Genomic DNA, 26,086 nt, shown 5'->3' with positions numbered 1-26,086 from the left:
ATATACACAAAATTCAAAGGCAAATTGCCAATCTTCCTACAGCATCCACCTTTACCAATCAATGGTTGCTGCCACTTTACTGTCAGCCATTATTCTGCCTGATGTGTGCTGGCATCCTTCTAAAGGCTGCTCTTCCTACAATAACAAAGTCCCATAACACACAACCACCTGAGCCTCTCTTCACGGGGTCACACAGGTCACACACACACACACACACACACACAGCACCACCATTTGCCACTGTCCTCTGAACATGAAATCATTTCTGCAGCAAATTAAAATGACTGGGTGGTTTGGGTTATTGTTGTCTGCTTGTTGCTGCTGAAATATGTTGTTTGAGAATGTGTTGCTATTCATGGTTTCTCGGGCTACAAATTCAAGTAATAAAAATACTCTTCGGATACATGACTGATATATCGTTTTCAGTCGAGCTATTGAATGAAAACTGGAGGACGTATATATGTTGTTCATCAAAATCCCAAATAAATGCTACACTGGTACGGATGTTTCTCATTTAGAACATTTAAAAGAGGATGCAAACTTTGCTGATGCTACATTTCCCTATGGCCTTACAGCATCTTAAGGTGAACACACTCAGGAGCAGAAAATGAGTGATGATAAGAAGAGATTGCTGTTTGGTACTCCCGTTTTCTCAGGCGCATATGGCCATATCAGCAGGGATCAGTGAGCTCTCTTGAACCCCCTCCTCCTCTACAACTACCTGTGTTATTATCTTTAGAGACAGGAGTGTTCAGATTACAGGGTTTTGTGTTGGAGCTTGTAACTAGTCGACTCGGTGCATTCTTGCCTTTCACCAGTGTAGTTAGGTTAAATGGCAGGAATGTGTTTGCCGGAGTCACAGCAACATAAAGAGTCAAAATCAGACCGTGTCCGGATTTAGATTTATTTGTGTTTGTATATTCTGTCACATTATGTGTCTGATTCCAATGGGTTGTGTAGCTAAGTAACTCCGGGGTATTATAGTATTATTTTTTTGTACATGGAGCTCATGTGTATAGGAATGTGTGACCAGGTGTTTCACACTGTCAGGAGATTCTACCTTCGTTTGAAAGTCAACAGGTTGGGTATTTAGCCATAGGGCATGTATTTTCATCATTTCCTCTGATAATACAAGCTACTTGACATTTCTGTCTTTGGGTATTCAAAAGGAGAAGAAGAGCAGGTGGGGGTTAGGACTATTTCCCTTGTTCCTGTTCCAACAGGCCCAAGTATTTGTCGAATACAAAATCGGCTTTTAAGTGGTCTTTAATAACAAAACAACCTTAAATCTACCTGTCACATATTTCAGGGAAGACAAACGGCACATGAAATGGAAATATGAACATGACTCTCCCAAAACAGTCTCAGATATCCTCCACATTGTCGGTAATTGGAGTAGTTTGGGCATAAATCAGTCTTTCGTACCATAAATCTAGCTGTTGGCCACTGGGGAGAGAACCAAACCTAAATCGTCTTTATGGTAAATAACATTTGTGGTGTGGTGTTAGCTGTGGTGAATCTCTGTGCTTTTCCCTGTAGCTGTTGTGATGCTAATCTTGAGTCACAATAAAACTATTCATCTTTGTGATCTGTGGGCGGCTGGAATCTCCTGTAGTTATGTATTTCAATAAGGGCCTAACAGATGAATCCTCTGAGACTTCTGCTGTCCTGTGCTCTTATGCAGCCTGCTGAAAATGACCCACTTACACAGGGTCCTCACTCTGTCCCAATGCCAAATTACTGGCAGCATTTTCCAATCTATTTGTTCATTTCAATTTATTTATTTAGTTGTGGATGAAGGAAGTGACGAGACACGACAGGGACACTAACAAACTAGTGTTTGTTAGCAAGTATTTCTAGAAGAACCCACTGGCTGCTCCTGGGTATTTGAGATATATATATATATATATATATATATATATATATATATATATATATATATATATATATATATATATATATATATATATATATATATATATATATATATAAACTTTATTCATCCCCAGGGGGAAATTAGGTTGTAGCAGCAGCAATTTACAGAGTAAAATAAAATATAAAAAATATTACGTATGGAAATGCACAATATATACAGTACAATAAAATAACAGAGCAGCTATTGAATTTGAAGAACTAGAATAATAAAAATAAAAAAAAAAATAATAAAAATGCAAAAGAAAAAAAATGCACAGTATATACAATGAATTAGAATGGTATTAAATGAACAACTAGGTAAACTAACATTACATTTATCATGTAATAATATAGATTTGATGATGAATTCTGTGCACCAGCAGCATTGCAGCTTTAGAGAACATAGTGTTGTGGAATTGAGACCATTTGAACCTTTTTATTTAAATGTTCTGGTGACTCAGTAAAATCTGTGTATGTCAAATATTGTTATATTCATTCGAACATCTATATTCCTAAGAGCTCTCCAGGTCAACTATCTGTGTTCTTACATCTTAAAACCGTTGGTGGACATCGCTATGCTCAGAGGGAATCCGTTATCTTCTTGAAAGAGGCAAAAGTAGCTTGCAGTATGATCCATGATGGATCAGCAAAGTGATTGTACTGTAAAGAGAGCCGTCTTCTCTTTTTTTAATCTCAAACTAATCATGATGTCGTGGCTTTGAACAACGAGCTGTTTGTGCCGTTAGGATTTAAATCTGTCGTCCCTATGGAAGTGCTGATTCGATATTAGCTTAGTGGACATGCCCATATTAGACCACCAATTTAACTTCGCTTTCATGGGAGTTTGGCATTTGATTTTATACATTTACTTCCCTCTTTTCTATTCGGTTTTGCTGCAGCTATTGTTAAGGACAGTAAACGTATAATCACAGAATTTAAAGGGTTTTCTTGCACACAAACAGTGTTGCAGAATTAATCCGCTATTTCCATTCATTTGTGATCATTTTGGCGTATTTTATGAACAGCTGGTTCACATATTTCAGGGCTGAACAAATTAGGTTGTGCTGTAAAATCCAAGGTCAGAGCGCAGTGGGTTGCCTTAACTGTACCGGCTGAGGAAACCACATCTTCCACTATTCAAGCCGCTCATCTCTGCTTGAAACAGTGTAATTTCTGGCCAATTTCACATCATATTAACATTGAAACCACTGAGAGAACATTATCAAATAGAGCACAGCAACATAGTAAAGCTCCCCTGTAAGCAGCAGACACTTAAATTTTAAATACTGACCCATAAACCTGTCAAAAACATTCTCGAAGGGATTTAAAAAAATGGTATTCACAGTTTTATGCAGCCCTGTAAGAATTACAGAGTGAGGATCTGGGCTAAAACACACATGACATTTTTGTTTCTCTCCAGGGATGACATCTGCAAAGCCATTAAACTTTCACCTAACATATGAAACAATAAAGGGCACTATGTGGAAAAGAGTACAAACAACCCTGCAGGTAGCCCTTGGTATAATGTTTGTGCTAGCACTTTGTGTCCCTCAGCCAATCTCGTTTCCTATAATGAGTGCAGTGGCATTTCCTAGCTCTGTCCCCCCTCTTTTGTTTTCTGTTATTTTCCTCTACGAAATAGGATTTAATGAAACTGGCAATAAACTGTGGGGTTATATGAATGGACTTCCGTCACCGTCACACATTGTGCATTGCAGCACTGGTGAGGGATGATGAGTGAGCAGAATGAAGAAGGGAAAGGGAGCAACATAAGGTAGAGAAACGGGGTCAGCTCCAGTTTACGTAACTCCCCTCTTCGCAGTAAGCCCGAGTGCATGCAGCAGCAGAGGGTTGGGCTCCCACTCATCTGCGGCGGCTACACACGCAAAAACAGTGCACCCCCAAAGGGTCTGTCCTAAAAGGACGGGAGCACACATCAGGAGGAACAACAACAGCAACAATGTGGTTATTTAATCCTCTGTTCCATCTGTTGATGGTCCCAAGGCACAGAACGGTTCCTTTTCAGAGCAGGCTGTCTGGCCTAAAGGCAGGTACTGTAGATAGATCCAAATGTGCATTATGGAAAAAAAAAACTTGTGACCTTGTCCCTTCTCGTGACATTCCTTTCTAATGCTCTTGAGAGCAACAATGCTACATGGACGGCTCACGCTATAACTCATGTTCTCGCTGACTGTCACAGTGGTCATACTGTCATTGCGTCCCCTCCAGTTCACACGACCCCAGTGCATTTTGAACGGGGATGAGTGGATCACTTCCTCTGTCTGCAACGCAATAAAAAATATGCGAGGATCGAGTTACATTTGCTCCTGTGTTCCTCTTTTCTTTTTTCTGACCAGCGTCAGAGTTGTTTTTAGGGGAAAGTCAGTGCTGGCCACATGTCACTTTGCAATTTCGAACAGGGACTTTGCGAAGGAGCTGATGTACAAGTTGTAATGGGGTACACAATTAATACATGCTTGGTAATACAATTACAGGTAACTTGATCAGTGAAACAAAGTAATTTAAGATGAAGGCATATGAGATGTTTCATTATATATAATAGCTATTGTATGTCCTCGGCAATCATGCAATGATCTTTTTCTTAAATTATCCTCATAGTTCCAGTTGATAAATGATCAAACTTCTTTAGGTTTTCTGATCATTACCGTATCTTGCTTATACAGCGCTATTCTGTCTTTTGACTATTGCATAACAGCCAATCAAAGGCCGCTCTGGACACGTAAAAAATAAGGATGTTTCCATATTTAGTTGCAGATTTCTTAAAACACAAGCCAGTATTTATCCATAACAGCATGCATAATTGAATTCACATTACAAATTTGATATGATTTTTCATCTGAATATCTGTTTTCAGAGCTTTGTGGATCGTACCAGCAGCTGAAGGACCAAACTGTCCGTAGATCCAGTGACAAACAAAATGCCAGAAACACGATCCTGCAGGTAGGCTAACCATCACAATTCTGTCTTTTGAGTTGATTTTGTGTTCTTTTGGAGCTAATTTACACTTTGTCTACTTCTTTTCAGCCTCTGAATCATGGGAAATGTTGAGAGCCAGAATGGGGACCATGCCCTCTACCGTAACGAACATGGCTATTTGTCACGTAAGCACATGTCTCGGTCTCTTCGCATCTCCAACAAACAGTCCAGACGCTCTCGACATGCTTCATCAGGGAAAATAGAGCACAGGAATTCTGAAACGAGCACACGCTCAAGTAGCACACCCAGTATCCCACAATCCTTGGCTGACAATGGCCTGGAGCCCTTCAATGAAACGAATATCCTCCCAGACTTTGGAAGCCCCATTTGGGTGGACCGTGTGGCCATGAACCTGCGGCCTGTGTCCTTTCACAGTGACCTGGCCAATCCCTCTGTGCACATGAATACGATGCACATAACCCTACCTGGCCCCACAGCAGAGGAGGTGCAGGATGAAGATGTGTACACAGGCGAGGTAACATACCTTCAGAAAACTCGGGATTGCTCCAAGGACACTGTCAGCTTCAAGAAAAAGAGGTCTAAGTCTGCAGACATGTGGCGAGATGACAGCCTGGAGTTCTCCCTGTCTGACCTCAGCCAAGAGCACCTGACAAGCACAGAGGAGATTATAGACACGACCAACGAGACGGACTTTACTGACTGCAAAGGACACCTGCAGTCCAGCCCCACGGACTCTGCTGACAGGGCAAACTCCCTGGACGAGCTGTATAGCCAGAAGTGCCCTGCCCGCAGGCAACCCCACGGTCGATATGCCAAGTGGCATGACGCCAACAGGGCCATCAGGGAGGGTGAGGACGATAAGATGATCTCCCCATCAGAGGAGGATGGGAACACCTACGGTGCATACACCCTCCCCTGCCGGCGTTCCCACTGCCTTTCTGAAGGCCTGAGCAGCCACCAAGCTGCCATGTGTGCCAGTATGCAAGGCAGGAGGGCGCAGACTATACAGGTAAGATGTAGAGCAAGTTCACATTGTGCTGCTCTTTTGAACTACCAATTTGGCTCAAATTATCTTTTTAAGTGGCTCAATTCATAGAAAACAGAACAAATCATTCCCTGTATCCATGAAAGTGTATTCATGTCCTTTTGACACTCTCTTAAGTGGAACTGTTAAAGCTGTGTCATGGCTCCTTTATGCTCCTTGGACAGAGCATAAAAAGCTGTGCAGAATCTTAATGTGGTCTGGTAGCATCATCAACAACACAGCTCCCCTCCTTTTATTTTTTCCTCCCGTTGTGTCCGAGCGTTTCCTCTGCTGCATTCACCTCAGAGATAATAAGCTGCTGAAACAGATTAAATGTAAAAAGAACGCTTATGTCTGGGGAGCAATGTGTCGTCTTCTGATGAAACTGTTGTTTTTTTTCTTGTGGAGAGGAGACTGCAATGATGAGAGGGAGGGAGCAGAGCTTTAAGTCACTCCCTGTTTGGAATGCCTCAGTCTTTTGTCATGATAATTAGGGGAGGCCTGCGGAAGAGTGTAACAGTAAAACGTGTATGGTGGCCCTGTCACTGCAGGGCACCGTCAGCCCTAGAGAAAGGAGCTCTGGAGCGCATGATTGGGTCATGTGACCAGATGGAGATACCAAGCTCAGTGTAACCCCCTTCATCTCCCAGGAGCCTTTGGCCATGTGGGTAGGAGAGGGCAGACCCTGCGGTGCCACAGGGAGGGCAGGCTGTACTCGCACAACAGCAGACGCTTTGCTGCGAGTAATTCATTTTCAGCAGAACCTCAGGATTAAGCAACCCATGGACTCTCGTTAGGCCTCTTTACTTACAGTTTTTGCAACATGTTTAGAAGAATGGCTCCATGCTGTATATTCATAGTCAGCTTAGTTGTCAGTGAGGGTAGCAGTTGTTGACAGGCTTCATTCTTAGTGATGAAGACAACGTGGCTGCCATGCCGTCTCACCTGTCTTGTGCTTCTTCTGCCACGACGCAGGATGTCACTGCCGGAGAGGGTAGTGAGTACGAGGACAGCGGCATCGATGGGGTGACCGTGGAGGCAGAGCAACAGTCCAGACGCTACAAGACCATGTCAGCCTCCTTCTCCGTGTGCTCGGCGGCAGGCAGGAGCATGTTCGCTGGCAGCGACAGTGGCAGCAGCAGTGGCGGTGGGGCCAGCGAGTGTGTACAGGGCGTGTACGAGAACTTTCGCCAAGAACTAGAGATGAGCTCCTGCCAGACGGAGAGCTTGGAGGAGGCAGGGTCCGCCCTGAGTGACGAGCAGAGCACTATGAGCTCCGCCTACCAGTCTGACCAGTTGCTCAGCGTCACCCAGGGGATGGTGCGTAAAGCTGGCAGGCTTGCTGTCAAGAATTTCCTCGTACATAAGAAGAACAAGAAAGTGGAGTCAGCCACAAGGCGCAAGTGGAAGAGTTACTGGGTTTCCCTGAAAGGTTTGTTATGCCCTCAATGTGTCCATAACATTTACATTTTATTCCATAATCTCAATATTAATACAGCCCAGTTAACACGGGACACTTTTGATGTATTTTTTTTTTTTTGCTGACATACAGTAGTTTATACAGAAATACTTCAAATCTAATCTAACCTCAATTTACAGTAGCTAAGTAAACCAAGCTTCAATTCAAGCATGATAGAAAACCTCCTTGTCAAATGTAGGCCACTTGACTGGGCTTGAAATCAAATCAGATCTCTCATGATCATGATGCCTCCCTCGCTGATTTATCAGCCATGCTGCACTTCTTTATGTTGGCCACTGGAGAGCAGAATTAAATTGCTTGAGCAAATCAGGCTTTAAAAAACAAAACACGATGGTCATCGTTCACCTTTCCTAGAGATCGGGCCATCAAGAGCTTATGCTGCCAATTAGCATACTGTGCATGTAATGTAATAGATGTTTTGGTTTTTCCAGGTTGCACTCTATTCTTCTATGAGACTGATGGCCGCTCAGGGATTGACAACAACAGTATTCCCAAGCATGCCATCTGGGTGGAGAACAGTATTGTCCAGGCTGTACCCGAGCATCCCAAAAAGGACTTTGTGTTCTGTCTCAGCAACTCCCTGGGAGACGCTTTTCTGTTTCAGGTTAGAGAATGCTTCAATGTCATCTGCTCTGTGAATAAGTGCGAATTCTCCCAAGTACCTTGACCTATATGTAGTGTTTTCTTTCCTTTCATGCCCTCTCAAGTCTGATCTGCTATAATAATTAGCAATGAATCAACTCAGGAAAAGCAAATGGAGAGCTTTTTATCTCAAATGTTAGGGAGCCGTTTGTTGTTGTTTAACCTCTGACCTTTCCCGGTCCGTCCCCACGCAGACCTGCAGCCAGACAGAGCTGGAGAATTGGATCACAGCCATCCACTCGGCATGTGCCACTGCCGTCGCCCGCCTGCATCACAGAGAGGACACGGTGCGCCTGCTTCGCGCAGAGATCAAGAAGCTGGAGCAGAAGATAGACATGGACGAGAAGATGAAGAAGATGGGAGACATGCAGCTGTCAGCTGTTACTGACACCAAGAAGAGGAAGACCATCCTGGATCAAGTAGGTTTTATCCTCCTTTCTCACATGGCTTGTCTGTCATATATTCCCCGCATGTCAGGCAGGTTATGTGGGATTATCAGTCAGTATCATGCTGACTGAAAGAGTTTGGAAATTTGATTGGCCCTCTGAGGGAATATCAAGAATATCAAGAAAACTTCACAGAAGAATACTAAAACCTGTCTTCAAAATGATATACAGTAATTGTTCATTTAAAAATAGTTTGCAATCTTATTAATGCAGGTTACATTCAGGTTTTCCTTCTTACTTTTGTTGCCACTCAGTGGGCAGACAGTGCAGATTCCTTAAATGTGAAAACACATCTGCAGCAAGAATATAATAAAACGAGTTTAGATTTTCCTAATGAGTCCGATTATTTATTTGTCATTGAACTCAGGTTAAAAGTACTGCATGCAGCTTGCCAGTTTTACCGAAAATCAACCTATTTACCTATTTAAAACGTTTCGAAGCTGATAAGAAATTTAACAAGCCAGGAGGGATTGGTAAAAGGCCACAGAAAAAGGGTTGTATTCCATCAACACAAGAGCTCTTGTCATCAACCCTCTGCTGCTGCTCTTTCTGTTGACACAACTGTTAAACTTCAAAGGGTAAGATATCTGATCCAGGAAGAACTTTGTCTTCACTTAGCGTAGCTCTCAAGATTTCTTTCACTCTGGTCCGAGGCTATAGTGACAATAACAGCTATTATTTTCATAACCTATTAAAGTTACGCAGTGTTTGCTTAATTACAGGTATCGCATGAAAGTAGGTATTTCAATATCAGTCAGTTGTTTTGATGCAAGAATGGAGGATGAATTGGAGATGGACAGAGAAACGGGGAGAGGTACGAGGGGATTAAGTAACAGGTCTCAGAGGTATCATCCGCTAGAGGCTGCTGATGCTACACACCTATCGGCCATTATATTGCTTTCTGTTTTGTTTTTTAAACCAGTATACTGTTAGCATCAGTCGATTCTTTCAATTAATTGCAAAGCTTGTATTGTCTTCTAATAGGTCTGTTTACAGAGAAGGGAGATCAAGTGGTCTTTGTTTGGTCAGTTAGGTAGTGCCTGGTTGGAGCGGTTCTGTTTGGCAGTGTCAGGTTTCACATTGTGCAGAGCTGAATGGATATAGGCCCTGCTCCTAAGAAAGCTGAAACGCTCCCAGCCTCTATCTGCCAGTGGAATGTGCAGTATTGTTTCTTTCTCGTCTCTGGGCTACTTGGCAGCGATACAGAGCCCTCTGCCGTGGCACTGGCCGCCTCTTCCGAACACCAGTTCGAAACCGTGACTGGGTGGGGGACGGATCGGTGAATAATCACAATGTACTGCTCTACTGCCCCAGTAAACATCAAACCATTAGGAACAGAGAGCGCAGGTTGGCAACACTTGGGAGTAAAATGGTTACAGAGTTTCTCAGGGCGAGAGGAGACACTCCATCTTGGACTGAAGTTGACAAACTAGAGCTCCGGTGAACAATTAACTGGATGTTTATTTGTCTCCCTCCTCATTCTGCAGATCTTCCTGTGGGAGCAGAACCTAGAGCAGTTTCACATGGATCTATTCCGCTTCAGGTGCTACCTGGCCAGTCTGCAAGGTGGAGAGCTGCCCAACCCCAAACGCCTCCTGGCTGTTGCCTCTCGTCCCACCAAGCTGGCAATGGGCCGACTGGGGATATTCTCTGTGTCTTCCTTCCATGCACTGGTAAATATCATCTTCATCTTTATCAAAGGTCCTCATTCAATCTGGTTTTATGAAGAACTTTTACATAATATCTTAGTTTTACCTCTGTTTACATTTGTCTGCATTTATCTGCAGCCATCATGAATACGACTAGAAATCAGTGAATATTTGAAGAACCAATGTGTAGCTCAAGTATACTTCAGCAACACAAACTATAGCTGTTGCAGGGATCAAACCTGTAACCTTTCAGCTGTGGAGGGATCTCTCTTAACACTACACTGCCCTTATATTTAGAAGTTCCTTAGGTACTGTATCTCTCTCAGAACACACGCTGTCATCTGGAAGTACACCAGGTCACTCTCGTGGCAGGGCAATTGATTCTAGAAACTAAATGCATCGCTTCAAACCACGTTTTTTTCACGATGAGTAATATTTTGGAGCCTGGGTCTCACACAGGGCACCTGTTTGGTTCAGTTTTTGGCCTCCCACTGCTGTACACAGCTAAAAGCACCGGTAGTAGAGGAAAACATTTATTTGATTTTTAGAGACATGTTTGCGGATCAGTGAGGCACCACCAACGCAGTGCTGTGGAGCATGTGGGTGTTTCAGCTGCCAGATAGCAGGCTGGGATGTCTAACAAAAGACACTCTAACAGCTCTCTTTTTCATCTTTCCTGTTTCTCTCCCCCTCTAATGTCTTCATCTCTACTTCCATTAATACTTGCATCGGCCCTACGTCCAAAAATGACACAGGTTGACAGAACAAATCAAGACATGATTTAAAGAGCTGTTTTTCACAAATGAGTAGCCTAAAGGTGAGGTTGTGTAAGAACCTTCATGAGCCCAGTACTTGTGTGTGTGAAATAGTTATGACAGCCCAGTATCTGTATGTCAACGTCATGCTGATGCACATGCGATCCCTTTTTCTCATTCCTCCTCAGTCTGGTGACATTTGTATTGCGTATTGAAAACCTACTGTTTGAGCCCTGACTGAGTCATTATATTGTTGCAGGTGGCAGCTCGCTCAGAGAACGGAGTGAGACGACGAACACAGGCAATGTCTCGTTCCTGCAGCAAGCGCAAGAGCAGGTTCTCCTCCCTCTGGGGTCTGGACACTACCTCAAAGAAAAAAACAAAAGCCCATCCCAGTATCAACCAGGTCTGCGATATTTTACAGTTATTTTCTAGTTTCAACGCAATCGATAGCACTGCCTTGGCCACTCAAATATTTCATTTGGCCTTTTCCTAAAGCATTTATCCTCCACATCTCTGCTTAAGTAATGACCACTTCACCTCTTTTTTGACCCAGCAGGTCTTTGCTGATGGCGAAGAGCTAGTGAAAAAGCCTGTTGATGGTGTATTTGTTGATCCCACCAAGGACAATACAGTAAGGAGGAATCATTCTCTGTATGCATACATTTGACAGTGACTTGGAGGGCAAACACAAGTGGGAACTTACTCACTAGATCACTAGATCATAAGTCAACACTGACGTTAATGAAATATTATCCCTCTATGTTCCCTGAGTAAGCAGCAGAGCCGAGGTCCAAAGGTTACAACTATAACAACTATTATTTTTTCTTTCTCTCCTTTTAAGCAAATGTACAGTAATATACTCTACTACATTTAGATGGGAGGAATGATTAGAACATACTTGTGAAATCATCAACCATTTTAATCGAACCAAACTTTGCAGTTAAACATGTTTACATAGTACAAATGATTCTGTACTAAAGTAGCTGACTGAATAAGCCTTTTTAATGTCTCTGTTCAAAGAAAAGTGAGGATGGAACAGTGAAGAGCCTTCCACGGCCCAGCACGGAAAGTGATATCTGGGTCCCTGACCACCTCACCCCCTCTTGGGTGTGTCTGCCAAATGACCAGCCAGTGCTAACCATCATCCAGCCAGGGGAGTCAGCACTGTGCGTTCTGGAAACCATCTGCAAGGTAACAGTGGCCAATGGCCATTCTCAAATGACCTGACCTGAACCACAGTTCACTCCAGCGATGTTTGCATGACAAACATGTAAAGACACTTGGAAAGCACAAGACTTTTTGAAATGAAAGCCGCGGTCTGGCCTCTCATGACATCCCTAAACTCGACAAATAGAAGTTATGCACGGTCAGGAAGTTGACTGTTCGTAATCTTTATTTCTATTCACAATTTTTCTTTTTTTTTTGCTACCCTCTAATCCGCTTCATGTCCTCTTTCCTTCGTCCCACAGGCTCACCAGCTCGATCCCACCAAGCACTACTTGCGACTCAAATTCCTTATCGAAAACCAAGTGCAATTCTACATTCCCAAACCAGAAGAGGATGTGTGCGACTTGGTATGTAACTACCTGCTTGATCTTATCTCTCCTTCTCCACCAGACTTTTCAAGATTATAAAGATAAAAAAAATGAAACGCTAGTAATTGCAATCACAGCACGGAGAAAACCACAGACCATAGGAGCATCCCTCGTTGTGAATTATTAATAGGTTTTGTATTTTTATCCTTTTCGATTGCACATCTCTGGAGAAATGCCTGCCTGGGAGGACCATGCATCAAAACATAAATCTATTCATGGAGAGCCTGTAGTTGCTTTTGTATTTCCATCATGTAATCATGACACGTCACAGACCATCCTGCATAAAAGACTCTGCTAGAGCTGCTTTGTCTTAGAATACAGAAAATGAACACTCTCTTTCCAATAAGCCACCCACCAGAATATGAAGAAAATAGGCCGTTTCATGATTTATATAATAACTTATTTTTGTTCTTCACAGCTTTACAAAGAAATTGAGCTCTGCTCCAAAATTACAAAAGTAATCCAGTTTGACAGAGATGAATCCTGCATGATCGGTTACGGTAGGAGCCATTTAAATGATCCAGTGTATTTTCTTTTACATTGACTTCTAAAATTGTTTTTGTTTTTGGTAAAGATGCTTATCTCAATGTCAAAGATTTCATATATAGTGCTGTTGTTTTCAGCGGAATGATTGCTTTTCTTTGGCCTATACACCTGGTTTTTTTCAGCCTATTCCCATTTGTACAGCACAAATCCCTCTGATACTTTATATAAGAGTCCCCCTTCTCGCTCTCACTCCACCTCTTCTCGCCTCTCTGCCTCTCCTTTCCTCCTCCAGGTTTCTCCATTTCAGTGGTGGAGGAGGACGGAGTGCAGCAGCTCTACATCACTGATGTGAAGGCGGGCGGATTAGCCTTCGCCAAAGGTTCATTACACTTCATTTCCATTAAAAGAACTCCCTTCAAATACATTCGATATGTGCCTGTAAACTGATGATTTACAGCTAGAGACAAAAGAAAAAGAATGCGGGGTGCATTGGCCGTTTTTCTGTTCTATTACAAGTTTTTAAAACGGAGCATTTTTTCACACATCAAGGTCAATAGACTTTTTTTTACTCTACATCTCTTTAGAAATGCATTAGTGCATGTTTTCCAATAGGCAGGGAAGGTTTCAGAGAATACAGCAATTCTCAAGGGCGTTGATTACTATAATCATAACCACACTGCCTCTCACTGGCCTTTGTGAAGGATGCTAAATACGACGCCCCACCACAGCTGCTTCACATCAGTACCCCTATGAAGTTCTACTGCGGGGTTGAGTGATTTCAAATGCTGGAGTTGGTCATAGTGCAGGTAGAGAACATGCGGTGATGCTGTGCAGCAGAAAGTGAGATACTTGCACTGTCTCAGCAGCTGACACTTTGCAGGGCATAGAGAGGTGGGCCATGCTTTATGCTTTTGGCTCCGAAAGGCAAAGAAAATATAATGACTGTGCAACGAATGGTCTCCAAAGTACTATTTTTACTTTGTTTCTAACAAAAACGTTATTGTAATTTCATCATCGTAATTATGGGTTTAATGGCCCGTTAATCAATGTTGAGAATGAGATATTTGGGTATGCCCACATGGCAGGCAGAACATTTCATCAAAGCTAATGTTCCCACTTCTCAGGTCTCAATGCAGGGGATGAAATACTTCAGTTGAACGGAAAAGACTCTCACAGTCTCAACTTCTCCGACATGAAGGTAGCTTTCTCTCAAGCCTCGCTGGCTTTGACGGTCAACACCCTGCCTTCTGTGGAGCGCCGTCAGCTCTGCTATCTGCCGCCGCGGCGCTCAGATGCCGAGGAGGATCTATACACGGACATCTTCTCCCAGAGTCAAGGTGGGAAGCGCCGTCAAATACAGCCCGACATGAAATCCAATATTTTGTTACCCATACGCATTTAAAAGGTGCAACTTGACACATTCACAGGTCCGATAAGCCGAGCTTACTGAAGAGTTTAACTTCCAAACTTTGATTTCCAGAAGTCATGCAGTGTATTAAAGCCATCAATTGCTCACAGTGTGGTCATGTTTACCAAACCAGCTGGCCTGTAATCACATAAAAGCATAACAAATGGACCAGAAAGGCAACAGTAGACAGTCAAAAAAAGATTTCTCGCTAGTGTCCTTAGTGACAGCGGTTTCATTTATACAGACACGTGAATCTACAGGGTCATAATTAGGAAGGATGGGAAGCTGCCAGCAGTGTGTTACAGCCCCACTTTGTGGATCAGTTTGATAAGGTCATCGGGTTTTACATAAAGGTCTTCAATCTTAATAAAAGATGACAAAGTAAGGACATGTTTTCTCATGTACTGTACGGTGCTTGTGAAAAATGCATTCATCTCATTTAAAAGAAAATAAAAAAGTGTTTCATGAAAGTCGTACATGACCGTTGTGTTTGTTGCAGAGGAGATTCTGGACGACGGGGTGGGACTGCTGCTCGAGAGCTCAGGAGACAGCCTGGACGACGACTCCGAGATCTTCAGCGAGTTTCAGTGCAGAAAGGTAAGAGCACCAGTTTAACAATGGTTGAGTATCACTACAGAAAACATCTCACAGCACATCTTTAAAATGGTGTGCTTGTGTCCTTGCCTTTCACACCATTCCCTTCAACTTAGTTTTATTATGAAATGAGCGCATTAGAACTGTTTGTTTCACCACAGTTTGAGGCACCGTCTGTAACTGGCTTATTCAATCTTGTTTAGGAAAGCGGAGCCGTGTCCATATTAGCCAGGTGTTAATCCCATTCTTCTAGATACAAATCTGCATTAAGTTTCTCTTTTCCTTTTAGGCACTTATGCAGCATCTGACATAATGAAATAATCAAAGGGGCCTAAATATTAATGCATGCCCACATTGCTGAATAAAATGCCTCGAGTGCATCTTATGCATTGGAGCAGGGGTCACTAATAGGTGGACCGCGATCCGGACCCTGGACTAAAACCCGAGAGATAATTGAGAATTATTCAATTTTGACGGAGCACTTTTATTTTAACCGGCGCAGCTTTTCTAGCCTTTATGGCACTTGTTCAGCGGCGCAGGAAACACACTGACCAATTACATGCGTTGTAAATCACATCACGTGACGCTGCTCAGCCAATCAAATGTGTATTCCGACGAGTTTCCCGACTCGAGTGAGATTCTCACACACGGGGGAGAGACGAGGAAACAGAAAGAGGAGTAGGAGAATTAGGTGAGTCAGAGAAGTTATTTCACATGACGTTCTCCAAAAAGAGAAAAGGAGTCAGTGAGACCAGAGTCTTTAACCAAGAATGGACAGAGTCTTATATCTCCATTCTTCCTAGGGGCAGTTTAAAACCAATGTGTCTCATATGTTCAGAGACCGTGGCGATAATTAAAAGCAGTAATGTGAAGCGCCACTATAAGACAGAGAACACGAATGAACTGGATTTAAAGCTGCAGGGCAATTCATTTTTCTACAATGAAGTTTCATGATTTTGTTTTAAAGCTTTCTGTTCTGTAGTTTATTCTTTCATCCAGCCCTTATTTTACTTGAAGCGAGAGACGAACATTTATGTATTATTAGATTATGTATTATTTGTAATTTATCCAGTTAACTTTGAAATCTGACAATAAATATTGTATTATTCAATTGAATGTTCTTTATTTGATTTGACAGTCAGTTGCTGACTATATACAGACGTTAATACAACTGTTGGCTAATTCAATATAGGACTAAATCATTGCGCAATATAGATATTATTGTAATGTTCCGGACCTTTGCATAAGGATATTCTCTCTAAATGGACCTCGCTGAACTGAATTTAATACCCCTGCTTTAGAGACTCGAAGCAAAGTGTCATGACTTTGAATGTAACAGCCAGTTGATGGATGGGTCTTTGATTAAGCTTCCATTCTAATTGTTTAATTATGTGTGGTGATTAGGATAATGTAATGAATGGAGGTGTATTCATTTTAACTCTAAATGAACAGTCGGACACAAATTACAGAATCACAGAGCAGGTTTGACTAAATAAGTCAAAATCTCAAAGACCTAAATGTATCTATTTAGCTGAGTGCTTTGGCTAACATGATGACTAATGCTTCTTATGCCGAGTAAAAAGAGAGCCTTGTGGTAAACAAAAACAACAAAAATCAAATGCATTAAAGCAGTGGTATCTTCTTCTCTCTGCAACTAGCTGACTTCAAACAACAACTGGGCTCCCGCTCATGAAATTGTGAAGGAAAGGATGATATCTTTTTTGATCTTCTTATCAAACACTGGATCACTACATCATTTTTTTATTTTACCAACTGGATGGTGGGATGACTGAGGATCACTGAGATTCTCAGTCATCCCACTTGCCCTTCAAATTGTAGACTGGTCCAATTACTGCTCTTTTAACTTCTCTTTTTGAATGAGCGGCAATTAATCAAATATTGTACCAATTCTAGTTAACTGCCAGTGTATTAATGCATAATAATAATACCATTATGGATATGATTTGAATGGTGATATAGATTTAGGATGTGAGCAAAATAAGGGGAAAAAAAACGGTGGAGCGTTCTATCATAGTGGTGGTTTTAGGGGATATATTGGCTTTTCAAGTATTTATTTTTGAAATGCTGACCGCCCCTCCTCTCTGTTTGAGGCTAGTTCATCTATCTTTGTGTAATGTTGAAAGTATTTGATGAATCCGTGTAACATGCTGCACTGTGGAAAAACTTCAGAGATGAGTTAAAATTCAAGTTTTTGTAACCTGAAACACTGGAATTGCACCACAAGCTCCACAAAAATTCTACATTATTTGAGAATGTATCTGCTTTTGGCTGTGCTGGACAAGTGCTCCCCTTGTCTAAACCATTCCTTGAACTTCTTGTTGCAACAAATGTTCCAACAGTCAATAGCAACACCAACAAAGAGTTTTGTTTAAAAAAAAAAAAGAAGACGAGGATTAGAGGACAAATTGTTACGTAAATCCTGGAATCTGCTCAGAGATGGAGGACATCTAAATGTGTGATATCTGCTGGAGTATTTTTCTTGTTTCTTTCAGTTACTGATCTGAACAAGGGCTTGTTTCTGGGCTTGCGGAACTCGTACCTCATTTCATTTACTACTTATTATTAAATACATTTTGGCAAGCCAAAACATTTACCACTCTTCATTTTCTTCCTACTAAATCTCCCACACCAGTCCCTGTATTCACCCTCCACTGCAGCCTGTTCATTTGCAGCTCCCCTCTCCCCATCTCTCTCCCCCCCCATTCCTGAAACCCTGCATTTTTATTGTACTGCGGTGTCGCTCACCCAGCCAATCCTCTTCCACCACAACCTTGAGGAGGAGACTCCTTCCCTCCTGCTCCCTTGCTCTCTCGTCGGTCTGGAGGATTATCAAGACTCATTTACAATGCTGCTAGAGTTGGCCAGATCTTCACACTCACACTGTGTGCCTGAGTTTAGAGAAGGGAGAGGGAGAGAAAGGAGCAGAATATCAGTGACAGAACTACAGCAGACTCTGAGGGTGAAAAAGAAGGGGAGTTGGAAGGCTGTAGGCACTGGTGGGCGGAGAGGAGGAGGCTGAGCAGCTTCACTCATCCTTCATCACAAGCACCTTCTCCTTTTTTCTTTAATACAAAAGGAAAGACAAAAGAGCTGAGCGATGTCTTGGAGAGGCGCAGTAGAGACTTGACTTTTTTCCTAAGGCTGGAGTCTCTTTCTCTCTGGCACTTTATCTGGTGTTGACTGTCCACCTGCACTCGGTTATGTCCGTCCTGAAGTGGAGCAAACCCAGCAAGCGCTCCTCAGACTCCATCTATGACGTGCTTCATCTGGTGAGATTCCTTCCTTGTATCACTTTTCTTTACCTGGCTAGCTCTTGCTAGCGCTGTGATAGATGCCAAGCAGCTGTTGTCTTATTCCAGTGAGAGTGAAACACCTTTCCTTTTCAGCGTTTGTTTCACACCTCCTCTTTGCTGCTACAGACGAAAAAGAGGAAGCTGTGAGTCACTGTTGTGTCGCAGAATTGCCCCATAATCACTGAAGTGCTCCAAGGGATGCCAAAATGAAACTCTGTATGTAGGAGCTGAGTCTCTACAGCTGACTTGGACTTTACATGACAAACTACCCTGACGTTGTTGCAGTGACTCTCTTGGCTGTTGCAGAGTTTTCTCTCTTGGCACCTCAAGCTGTGATCGTCGGCTTATCTCAGTTTCAGAGGACAGCCGTGTGAATTTTCCCTCCACTCCATCGTGAGTGCCTCCATGCTTTGACACAGCCTTTAATCTATATTTCATTCGTTAGTGGAAAAGCTCGTCTCTGGCATCTCTGATTTTTCTAGTTCTACTCACAACAGCCCCTCTTATCTACATATTGTTCTTTTCATGTGAAATTTAAGGCTTTGATCTCCCCCGCTCTCTCTGTTCTTTCTCTTCTCTCTCTGTCATGTCATGACTGTCCATGCACCCAAAGCTGCCATGGTGTTAATTAGTCGAGACTGTGACTGTGAAAACTATGACTGAACTGTCACGGACTTTTTAGGCTTAGTAAAACTGGTTGAGCTCAGTTGACTAATTGGGCAGGAAAGAATCAGATTTATTTACAGAATTCTTTTTCCTCTTTTCTTGGTATTACATTTATTTCTTTGAGTTGCAAATTTGAATGCATGCTTCTGTTGAGTGTGTTTGTCTGTCTAACGTCTTTGCTGTCATATTTCAGTTCCATTTGGGCTGAATGTACAGTATCACAAGTACTGTGATGAGACATGTGTGATGGGAGCAGATCTCAATTGATCTGTTTTGACAGGATCTCTCATGCTGATTGTGTGTAAAAACCGTACCGCATTCCGCACATCGTCAGCGGTGAATGTATTAATAAAGGGATGTTTCGGGGCAATATCTTTGTCGGGAAACTTGGCTTTTTAAAACCTAACCCTCTCCACAGCTAAATGGTATTGTAAGTTATTGTACTCTTAACATTACTTTATTAGCAAAGTCATGAAAGTTGACAAAATGCCTTTTACAGCAGCTCTTTAACCATACAGTACATTTAGCTACACTAGCATCAGTGCTTTATATTATATTTAAGGGCATTTAAGCACTTCCCAGTTCATCTGTTGATCTGGGAGCTGTCTGGTTATTTTGGGAACATTGTCAAGAGGGACAAACTGCTGTCGTGTCTCACATATGGATGTGTCTGCCTGATTAGATAACAATGCTGATAACCACTGTCATTTGCAAAGATGCATGAGAAGAGTCACTGGATAACACAATGTTCTTTTGTTCTGTACGTATATTGCTTTTTTTACTTTCATTGTATCTATAGTGAATGGCATCTAACCTATCGCTGTTTCTACCAAGTGTCCACTCATTGGTGCAAGTTTTGAAAAAAACATTTAGTCTATCGGTTATATGAACAATGCAAATGTGTATATGCACAGCAGTGATAATAGACTAGTAGCTCAGATCATCATTAAGACTGTTTGTATCTGAGAATAATAACTTTCCCTCTGCTGCAGCTGTTTGGAGGTTATATTATTATTTCCCAGAGGAGCTTGTGGGTGTGACAAGATAAATTGCTTTTTTCTGACCTATAAAAGTTATTCTAATACCAACCAGAGACCTGTCCGCTCACTGTTATGCACTAAGTGTTGTCAGTACCTGCGAGTGGTCCTGTTATGCGGACATAACTGTTTGTACCCTGCAACTTTCTCCTTTATTCTTTGTGTTACCTACTTTAAAATAAAAGGTATTTCATCTATTCTATTATTTCTCATGAAATGGAATCATATTTTGATGGGTATGATGAATAGAGTTCTTTTTTTTTGCTTTCTGTTTTATGTTTGTATTGATGTGAAAAGCCAAAATGCTCTTATTGTTGTTATGACTGGTGAGGCTGTAGCCTGTTGCGAACAGAGTAACTGTGTTAGGCCGTGTAGGCTGTTGCTGAGCGGAGTCTATTTTTGTCCAAAATGATAGTCTAATGCACATCAGGGCTGGTCTCCCCGGCAACCCATACTGTATGTGGACAGACACTGTTGTGTGTGTGTGTATATTTTGATTCTGTAAAAGAGATGAATCATTACACCACCGATCAGTCAGTAGGACGAAAACACCAGGGAAAAGAGGGATGTGAGTGAAAAAGAGAGAGGCGGAGAGCCATTGTTATGACAGTGTGAAAATGGACCAAATTAGTGCAAATTACTTTTTTTAGAGCTGCCTCTCTGCCTCTTTCCAGGCTCACACTCTGCACAGTCATGATTCACACCTGCAGGTTAATATTTGAGGTGCTGCCTCTGTACTGGCTGATCAATTTTTCCTATTATGAAGAGGTTGGAGTTACATCATTGCATCCCATTTCTACGCTTTTTTGGTCTTTCATTTTCAGAGTACAGAGCAAGTCGCCGCTTTCTGCCGCAGTCTCCATGACATGAATCCCACGGAGTGTGTGTCCTCTTCGCCTAGCCCGGACTTGCCCTTCCCACCACCTGCAACGCTCCGACAGCTCTCCGATGCCGACAAGCTCCGCAAAGTCATCTGTGAACTCGTGGAGACCGAACGCGCCTATGTCAAAGTACGTATCGCTCATCTTACTTACAAGGGCCAGTTGGTCTGTGTGAGTGAGCATGTGTTCCTCCTGTCCATCGATCTATGTTCTGTCTGCCTCGGGTTGTGTTAGCCCTACACATTACCTATTCCACAAGACCAATCCATATTTATCTCTGTGTCCCAGGAGATATGAGGGGACACAGCTGTGCCCTTGCCTGGATATTGCCTAATCTTTTTCTTCCTGGTTATATATGTGGCTTGGCTGAATAACTGGGTTAGAGAGGGAATATAATGGGATAATGTCAAGGCTATTTCAAATGTCATACCTCTTTACAGGGGGCACATATATACGTATTATAGAAATCACATTATGTATGATACATGGTGTATTTTACAACCTTCACAGGGGATAGCTTGATATTTGGTGGACTTGGGCTATTTGTTCTAATTACCCAGACATGTCAAACAGACATGTGAGTGCATTGTATGGGTCTCTGTGTGCAGTTTGCACAGTAGTAGAAAAAGTAGAGTAGAAAAAATAATGGAAGACAAGGTTGGTGTTTGACAAATACTGTGGACAACATACCTATTGTATGCTTGCTGATGCAGTTAATGTTTGGCACATATTGCTGTTATTTCTTTAGAAACAAACAAAAATATTACTTTTATGATCAATTTGGGCACAGATGATTTTGCCTCCTTGGGTCTTTTTTTACTCGTACCCACAACATTACTAGCAGACAGTTAGAATATTTGTGTGATTAAGATACTTCAGATTAAACATCATTTTGTCTATTCCATGTAGACATTTTAACGAACAAAGAACTACATTTTCTTTTATTGAAGGCTACTCTTCTTTAAAACCAGTAATTAGAAAGTTATTAGGAGGTCGCTTGAGTTGATTATTAGATCATCAAAAAGGAAGAAACATGTAAATTACAGTGCAATGTTTTGTAAGGCCAGCCGTCCTTCTTTGGAGAAGTTGGATGGTCTATTTCCCTACTTTTTTGGCAGAACTACTAATTGATCTCATAGGCTTTCTTCAGATCAGCTTCAGTGAACTGTAGCCACAGTCATTTAATTCATTTCCAAACACCTGCTTTAATTTTTTTTTAAGTGCTAGCTCCTCTATCTTAATTACTTATTCAGTTTTGTTGTGAGGAATATTTAAGCCTTATGTAAAGCTGCTTTTTTTTGTCCGTAATCCCCATAATGACTTGGGTAACCCTGAATCACACACATAATCATTCACATAATTCCTTCTTGTCTCGCAGGATCTCAATTGCCTCATCGGGAGATATTTAACCCCACTGCAGAAAGAGACCTTCCTCACACAGGATGAGGTATGTCAAATGCTCCCCGTGAGCCTTTAAAATGTAGTTGGCTTTTAAATGCCAACACTGTTTAAATGTTCTAAGAAAAGAGGGTTACATAATCATGTGAAGAGTAGCCCTATACGAGGACAAGAGGGGTGGATGATGAGAGAGAGGGAGGTGTGCGAGAGATGTTTTACATGTACTTGTAATAATGAAATTCATTTGATTATTTTAAGTTTGGAGTTTTTCCATTCTCTAACTGTAGCAAGGGACTAACATTGGATGCACCAGATAAGGACTATATTAGATAAATATAAATAGATATTAAAAAACACTTTTTAAGCATTGATTTTGGCTTTGCTCAAATGCCTTTTTCCACCAGCTGGATGTACTATTTGGGAACTTGCCAGAAATGGTGGAGTTTCAGGTCGAATTTCTCAAGACCCTGGAAGACGGGACCAGACTTGTTCCTGATCTAGAGAAATTGGAGAGAGTGGATCAGTTTAAGGTACACCAAAAGATATGACTGCAAAAAAACCATTTATTAACACCCATTAAGTCTTTTATAACTACTGGTTGGGTAACTTCTCTTTCCTTTTTCACAGAAAATCCTCTTCTCCCTGGGAGGCTCTTTCCTGTACTATGCAGACCGTTTTAAAATCTACAGTGCTTTCTGTGCCAGCCACACCAAAGTCCCTAAGGTCCTTGTAAAGGGTGAGTAAATGTACTCTTTGGGGCGACATTCCTCCTGGCCTCAAAGGAGAGGATGCATTTAATCATCAACCATCCGCCATTTCCTGCAAGGCTCCATAAATCTGCTCTGCAGAGTTGTCAGCCACACAGTTGTCCATTTGACCTCTGCATACTTTGAAGCTGGTGGCTCTGAGGGCTAAAAGCCCAGCAGCATTGTATAATATATAATAAGTGGTTTTCAACATTTTATTCTCTAGCTAGAACACCCACTCCCTTTAGCTCTTAATGGCTTTGTTTACTGTGTATACATTCAATGAGTCAACTAGCTATTGGCCATATTGAGCTTGTGAGGTGTCATTTGTTATAAAGCTGTTTTTAAGGCCGTTAACAGATTATTTCTGCCCACTCTGTGGTTGCATGCTCTTCGATAAAATGACTCGTCTACCAAAAGTGTGAAACAGTTCAGTCCTTTTGACTTGGCTGAAAGTCTATGGCTGTTTCTAATGCTAAAAGTCAAATAGAACAATCAAATACTGGGTCTGGGTTTGCACAAGACCAACATGTGTATGCCATGAATATCAGGCAACATAAGCTTCCATTTTCAAAAGTACAAGCTTTATTACTGTGAATAACATGCCTTAAATAAAATAATATGGGTAGCCCTAAAGGAAAGGGCAAAACAAAAAAAATGTCTCAAAGTGTGTTGCATTAAGTGTTTTATTGGTCATTCCAGCCAAAACCGATGCCGATTTCAAGGCCTTCCTGGAGGAGCGCAACCCCAAGCAGCAGCACTCTTCCACCCTGGAGTCATACCTGATCAAACCCATCCAGAGGGTGCTGAAGTATCCCCTCCTGCTGAAGGAGCTCTACTCGCTCACAGACCCAGACAGTGAGGAGCACTACCACCTGGATGGTACGACCCTGTCACGGGGCTGACTTGAGGAGATGAAATGACAGAGGATGCATACGGTCATAACAATTCAACGCGAACCATGTTATTTTCTGCTTGTCTGCAGTTGCCATGAAAGCCATGAACAAAGTTGCCAGCCACATCAACGAGATGCAGAAGATCCATGAGGAGTTCGGAGCAGTGTTTGATCTGCTCATCACTGAGCAGAGTGGTGAAAAGAAAGAGGTAGGTTGGACAAAAGTGGCACGGCTCTGTTCTGTCATAGAAAGAGTGCATGTGGAGTGACTGCTGATATTTTTATTTTTTTTTTGCCAGGTGGCTGATCTTTCTATGGGGGATCTGCTACTCCACACCAGTGTGACATGGATCAACCCCCCTGCCTCCTTAGGAAAATGGAAGAAAGAGCCCCAGATGGCCACATTTGGTATGTCAGAGATGATTTCCCTCCATGATTATGTAATGAGTAAGTCATATGAAGCTTTGATTGACAACTTGTGTGTTTTTTTCCATAACCTTTTAGTGTTCAAAATGGCAGTGGTCTTTGTATGCAAGGAGGGATCCAAGCAGAAAAAGAAAATGGTATGTTTTTACAGAAGTAAGAAGCAACACCAGCGCCCATTTAGGATATAACCCATTTTGTTAAGGTATTGTAAATTCACTGCCCATGTGCCACTTTTAGGATACATCTAGTGGGTCACTTGTAGGGGTGGGGGGGAAAAATTGTATTCTACGATGCACCGCGACTCTCTCGAACGATTATGACTCGATGCAGAAAGCTTTCTTATGTTGCACACTTTGGAAACGGGATACGACATTCATCTCGACGTGTTTGCGGACACAGCGGTGCTCTACAACCTCACCAAAGCCAACGTCGTGGAGTCACTGAGGAAAGCGGGTCGGGTGGTAGTACCGCGTTGTGTAACACTCCAGTTGACACATCTCTTCTATTTGTTACCAATATTTAATTAATAAAATATAATGGAAGTAAATTCATCTGTTTTTTTTAATCATGAATCATTCAAAATATGCAGTATTTAAAAAAATAGCAGATAAACACAGTAATACAAAATAAATCATGTATGTAAATATTTTGATGGATCAAGAAGAATCGATAATCGTTTTATATTCGCATCGTAGCCCTCTGAATCAGAATCGAATCATGAGGTGCCGAGAGATTCCCACCCCTAGTCACTTATTAAACCAACCTTAAGGCTGAATCAACTGGAAACATATTTCAAATTGTCTTTTGTTTTAATGATTGTAGGGTGGCTCCCATCGAGTCTCTGTATCTTCAGAAGAAAAGGATCCCTTCAGATATCGTCACATGATCCCAACTGATGCCCTTCAAGTCAGATCCTTGGCCAATGCAGGTAGACGAGTCAATGAATAATTTACAGTACTGTATTAAAATACATCTCCTGAATCCATAAATGATTATTCTCACCAGATTGCGCTGTACATGAGATCATATATGCGTGTCGATTACTTCCTCAGATGGTGAAGGCTCGGCTGTGTGCGAGATTGTCCACACAAAGTCGGAGTCAGAGGGAAGGCCAGAGAGGACATTTCAGCTGTGCTGTAGGTGAGGGTCTCCTCACCTGTGTGACATTGTGTGACACTCAGTCCTATCTGCTGCTATCTACAGAGTGACAAACTGATAACCGTGCCCTTCTATCTCCCTCAGTTCTCCAGAGAGTAGAAAAGACTTTCTGAAGACAGTACATTCCATCTTGAGGGAAAAGCACCGCAGGCAGCTCCTAAAAACGGAGAGTTTACCCCTCAACCAACAGTATGTGCCCTTTGGTGGAAAGCGCCTCTCTGCCCTGAAGGGAGCCCGTCCAGCCATAAATAGAGCAGGTAAATGCCAGTCAGTGGCTTCATTCACCTTACAGCTCCAAGTGTCCAACTTCTGAATTTGTTCCGTCTTAGCAGACACAGATTGGAGGTTCTGGTATAATGTAAACAAAAAATGTCTGCTTTTTATTTCGAGATTAAACCACCTTTTTAAAGATTGAATTAATGTGGCGAGACAGCTACATTCAAGTTTTTATTGGAATAAGTTATTCTGTTCCGGGACCATCGGGAGAAGATTCTCTGAAGTTGGACTTTAATGCTTTTAACTTCAATTCATAGTTTGTAACTGTACTAAGAATGCGTTCTATAACGCCCATGTCTATAATGCGTTATGATGTGTATAGCTGTAATACATTA

The 26,086-nt window shown here is 42.0% G+C and overlaps 1 protein-coding gene across 3 annotated transcripts in view; it reads left to right on the top strand.

The window, feature by feature from the left end:
- The window catches only part of LOC137875376 (rho guanine nucleotide exchange factor TIAM1-like), a 44,729-nt gene that overhangs the window by 16,578 nt on the left and 2,065 nt on the right, over positions 1-26,086 (top strand). Inside the window, exons 2-26 of one of the 3 annotated variants that reach the window (XM_068714573.1) lie at positions 4,790-4,875; positions 4,960-5,881; positions 6,872-7,328; positions 7,808-7,980; positions 8,213-8,437; positions 9,952-10,137; positions 11,128-11,274; positions 11,428-11,502; positions 11,892-12,062; positions 12,341-12,445; positions 12,885-12,966; positions 13,245-13,331; positions 14,077-14,289; positions 14,860-14,957; positions 20,796-20,981; positions 22,231-22,299; positions 22,655-22,780; positions 22,878-22,986; positions 23,699-23,878; positions 23,982-24,100; positions 24,191-24,299; positions 24,396-24,454; positions 25,140-25,245; positions 25,370-25,457; positions 25,560-25,732. In XM_068714573.1, coding sequence (XP_068570674.1) covers positions 4,970-5,881; positions 6,872-7,328; positions 7,808-7,980; positions 8,213-8,437; positions 9,952-10,137; positions 11,128-11,274; positions 11,428-11,502; positions 11,892-12,062; positions 12,341-12,445; positions 12,885-12,966; positions 13,245-13,331; positions 14,077-14,289; positions 14,860-14,957; positions 20,796-20,981; positions 22,231-22,299; positions 22,655-22,780; positions 22,878-22,986; positions 23,699-23,878; positions 23,982-24,100; positions 24,191-24,299; positions 24,396-24,454; positions 25,140-25,245; positions 25,370-25,457; positions 25,560-25,732 — 4,255 coding nt within the window. In that variant the 5' untranslated portion in view covers positions 4,790-4,875; positions 4,960-4,969. Of the gene's footprint in view, positions 1-4,789; positions 4,876-4,959; positions 5,882-6,871; positions 7,329-7,807; positions 7,981-8,212; positions 8,438-9,951; positions 10,138-11,127; positions 11,275-11,424; positions 11,503-11,891; positions 12,063-12,340; positions 12,446-12,884; positions 12,967-13,244; positions 13,332-14,076; positions 14,290-14,859; positions 14,958-17,780; positions 18,245-20,795; positions 20,982-22,230; positions 22,300-22,654; positions 22,781-22,877; positions 22,987-23,698; positions 23,879-23,981; positions 24,101-24,190; positions 24,300-24,395; positions 24,455-25,139; positions 25,246-25,369; positions 25,458-25,559; positions 25,733-26,086 lie in introns of those variants that run through there. The other 2 variants (XM_068714565.1, XM_068714582.1) reach the window with 2 other exon arrangements.

This window comes from Cebidichthys violaceus, unplaced genomic scaffold, assembly GCF_023349555.1.
Source record: "Cebidichthys violaceus isolate CVI_PGR_0920_01 unplaced genomic scaffold, fCebVio1.0.p SCAF_1, whole genome shotgun sequence".
Lineage (NCBI taxonomy): Eukaryota > Metazoa > Chordata > Actinopteri > Perciformes > Stichaeidae > Cebidichthys > Cebidichthys violaceus.
Note: the sequence above shows the minus strand (reverse complement) of the source record. Positions and strands in the feature narration are given on the sequence as shown.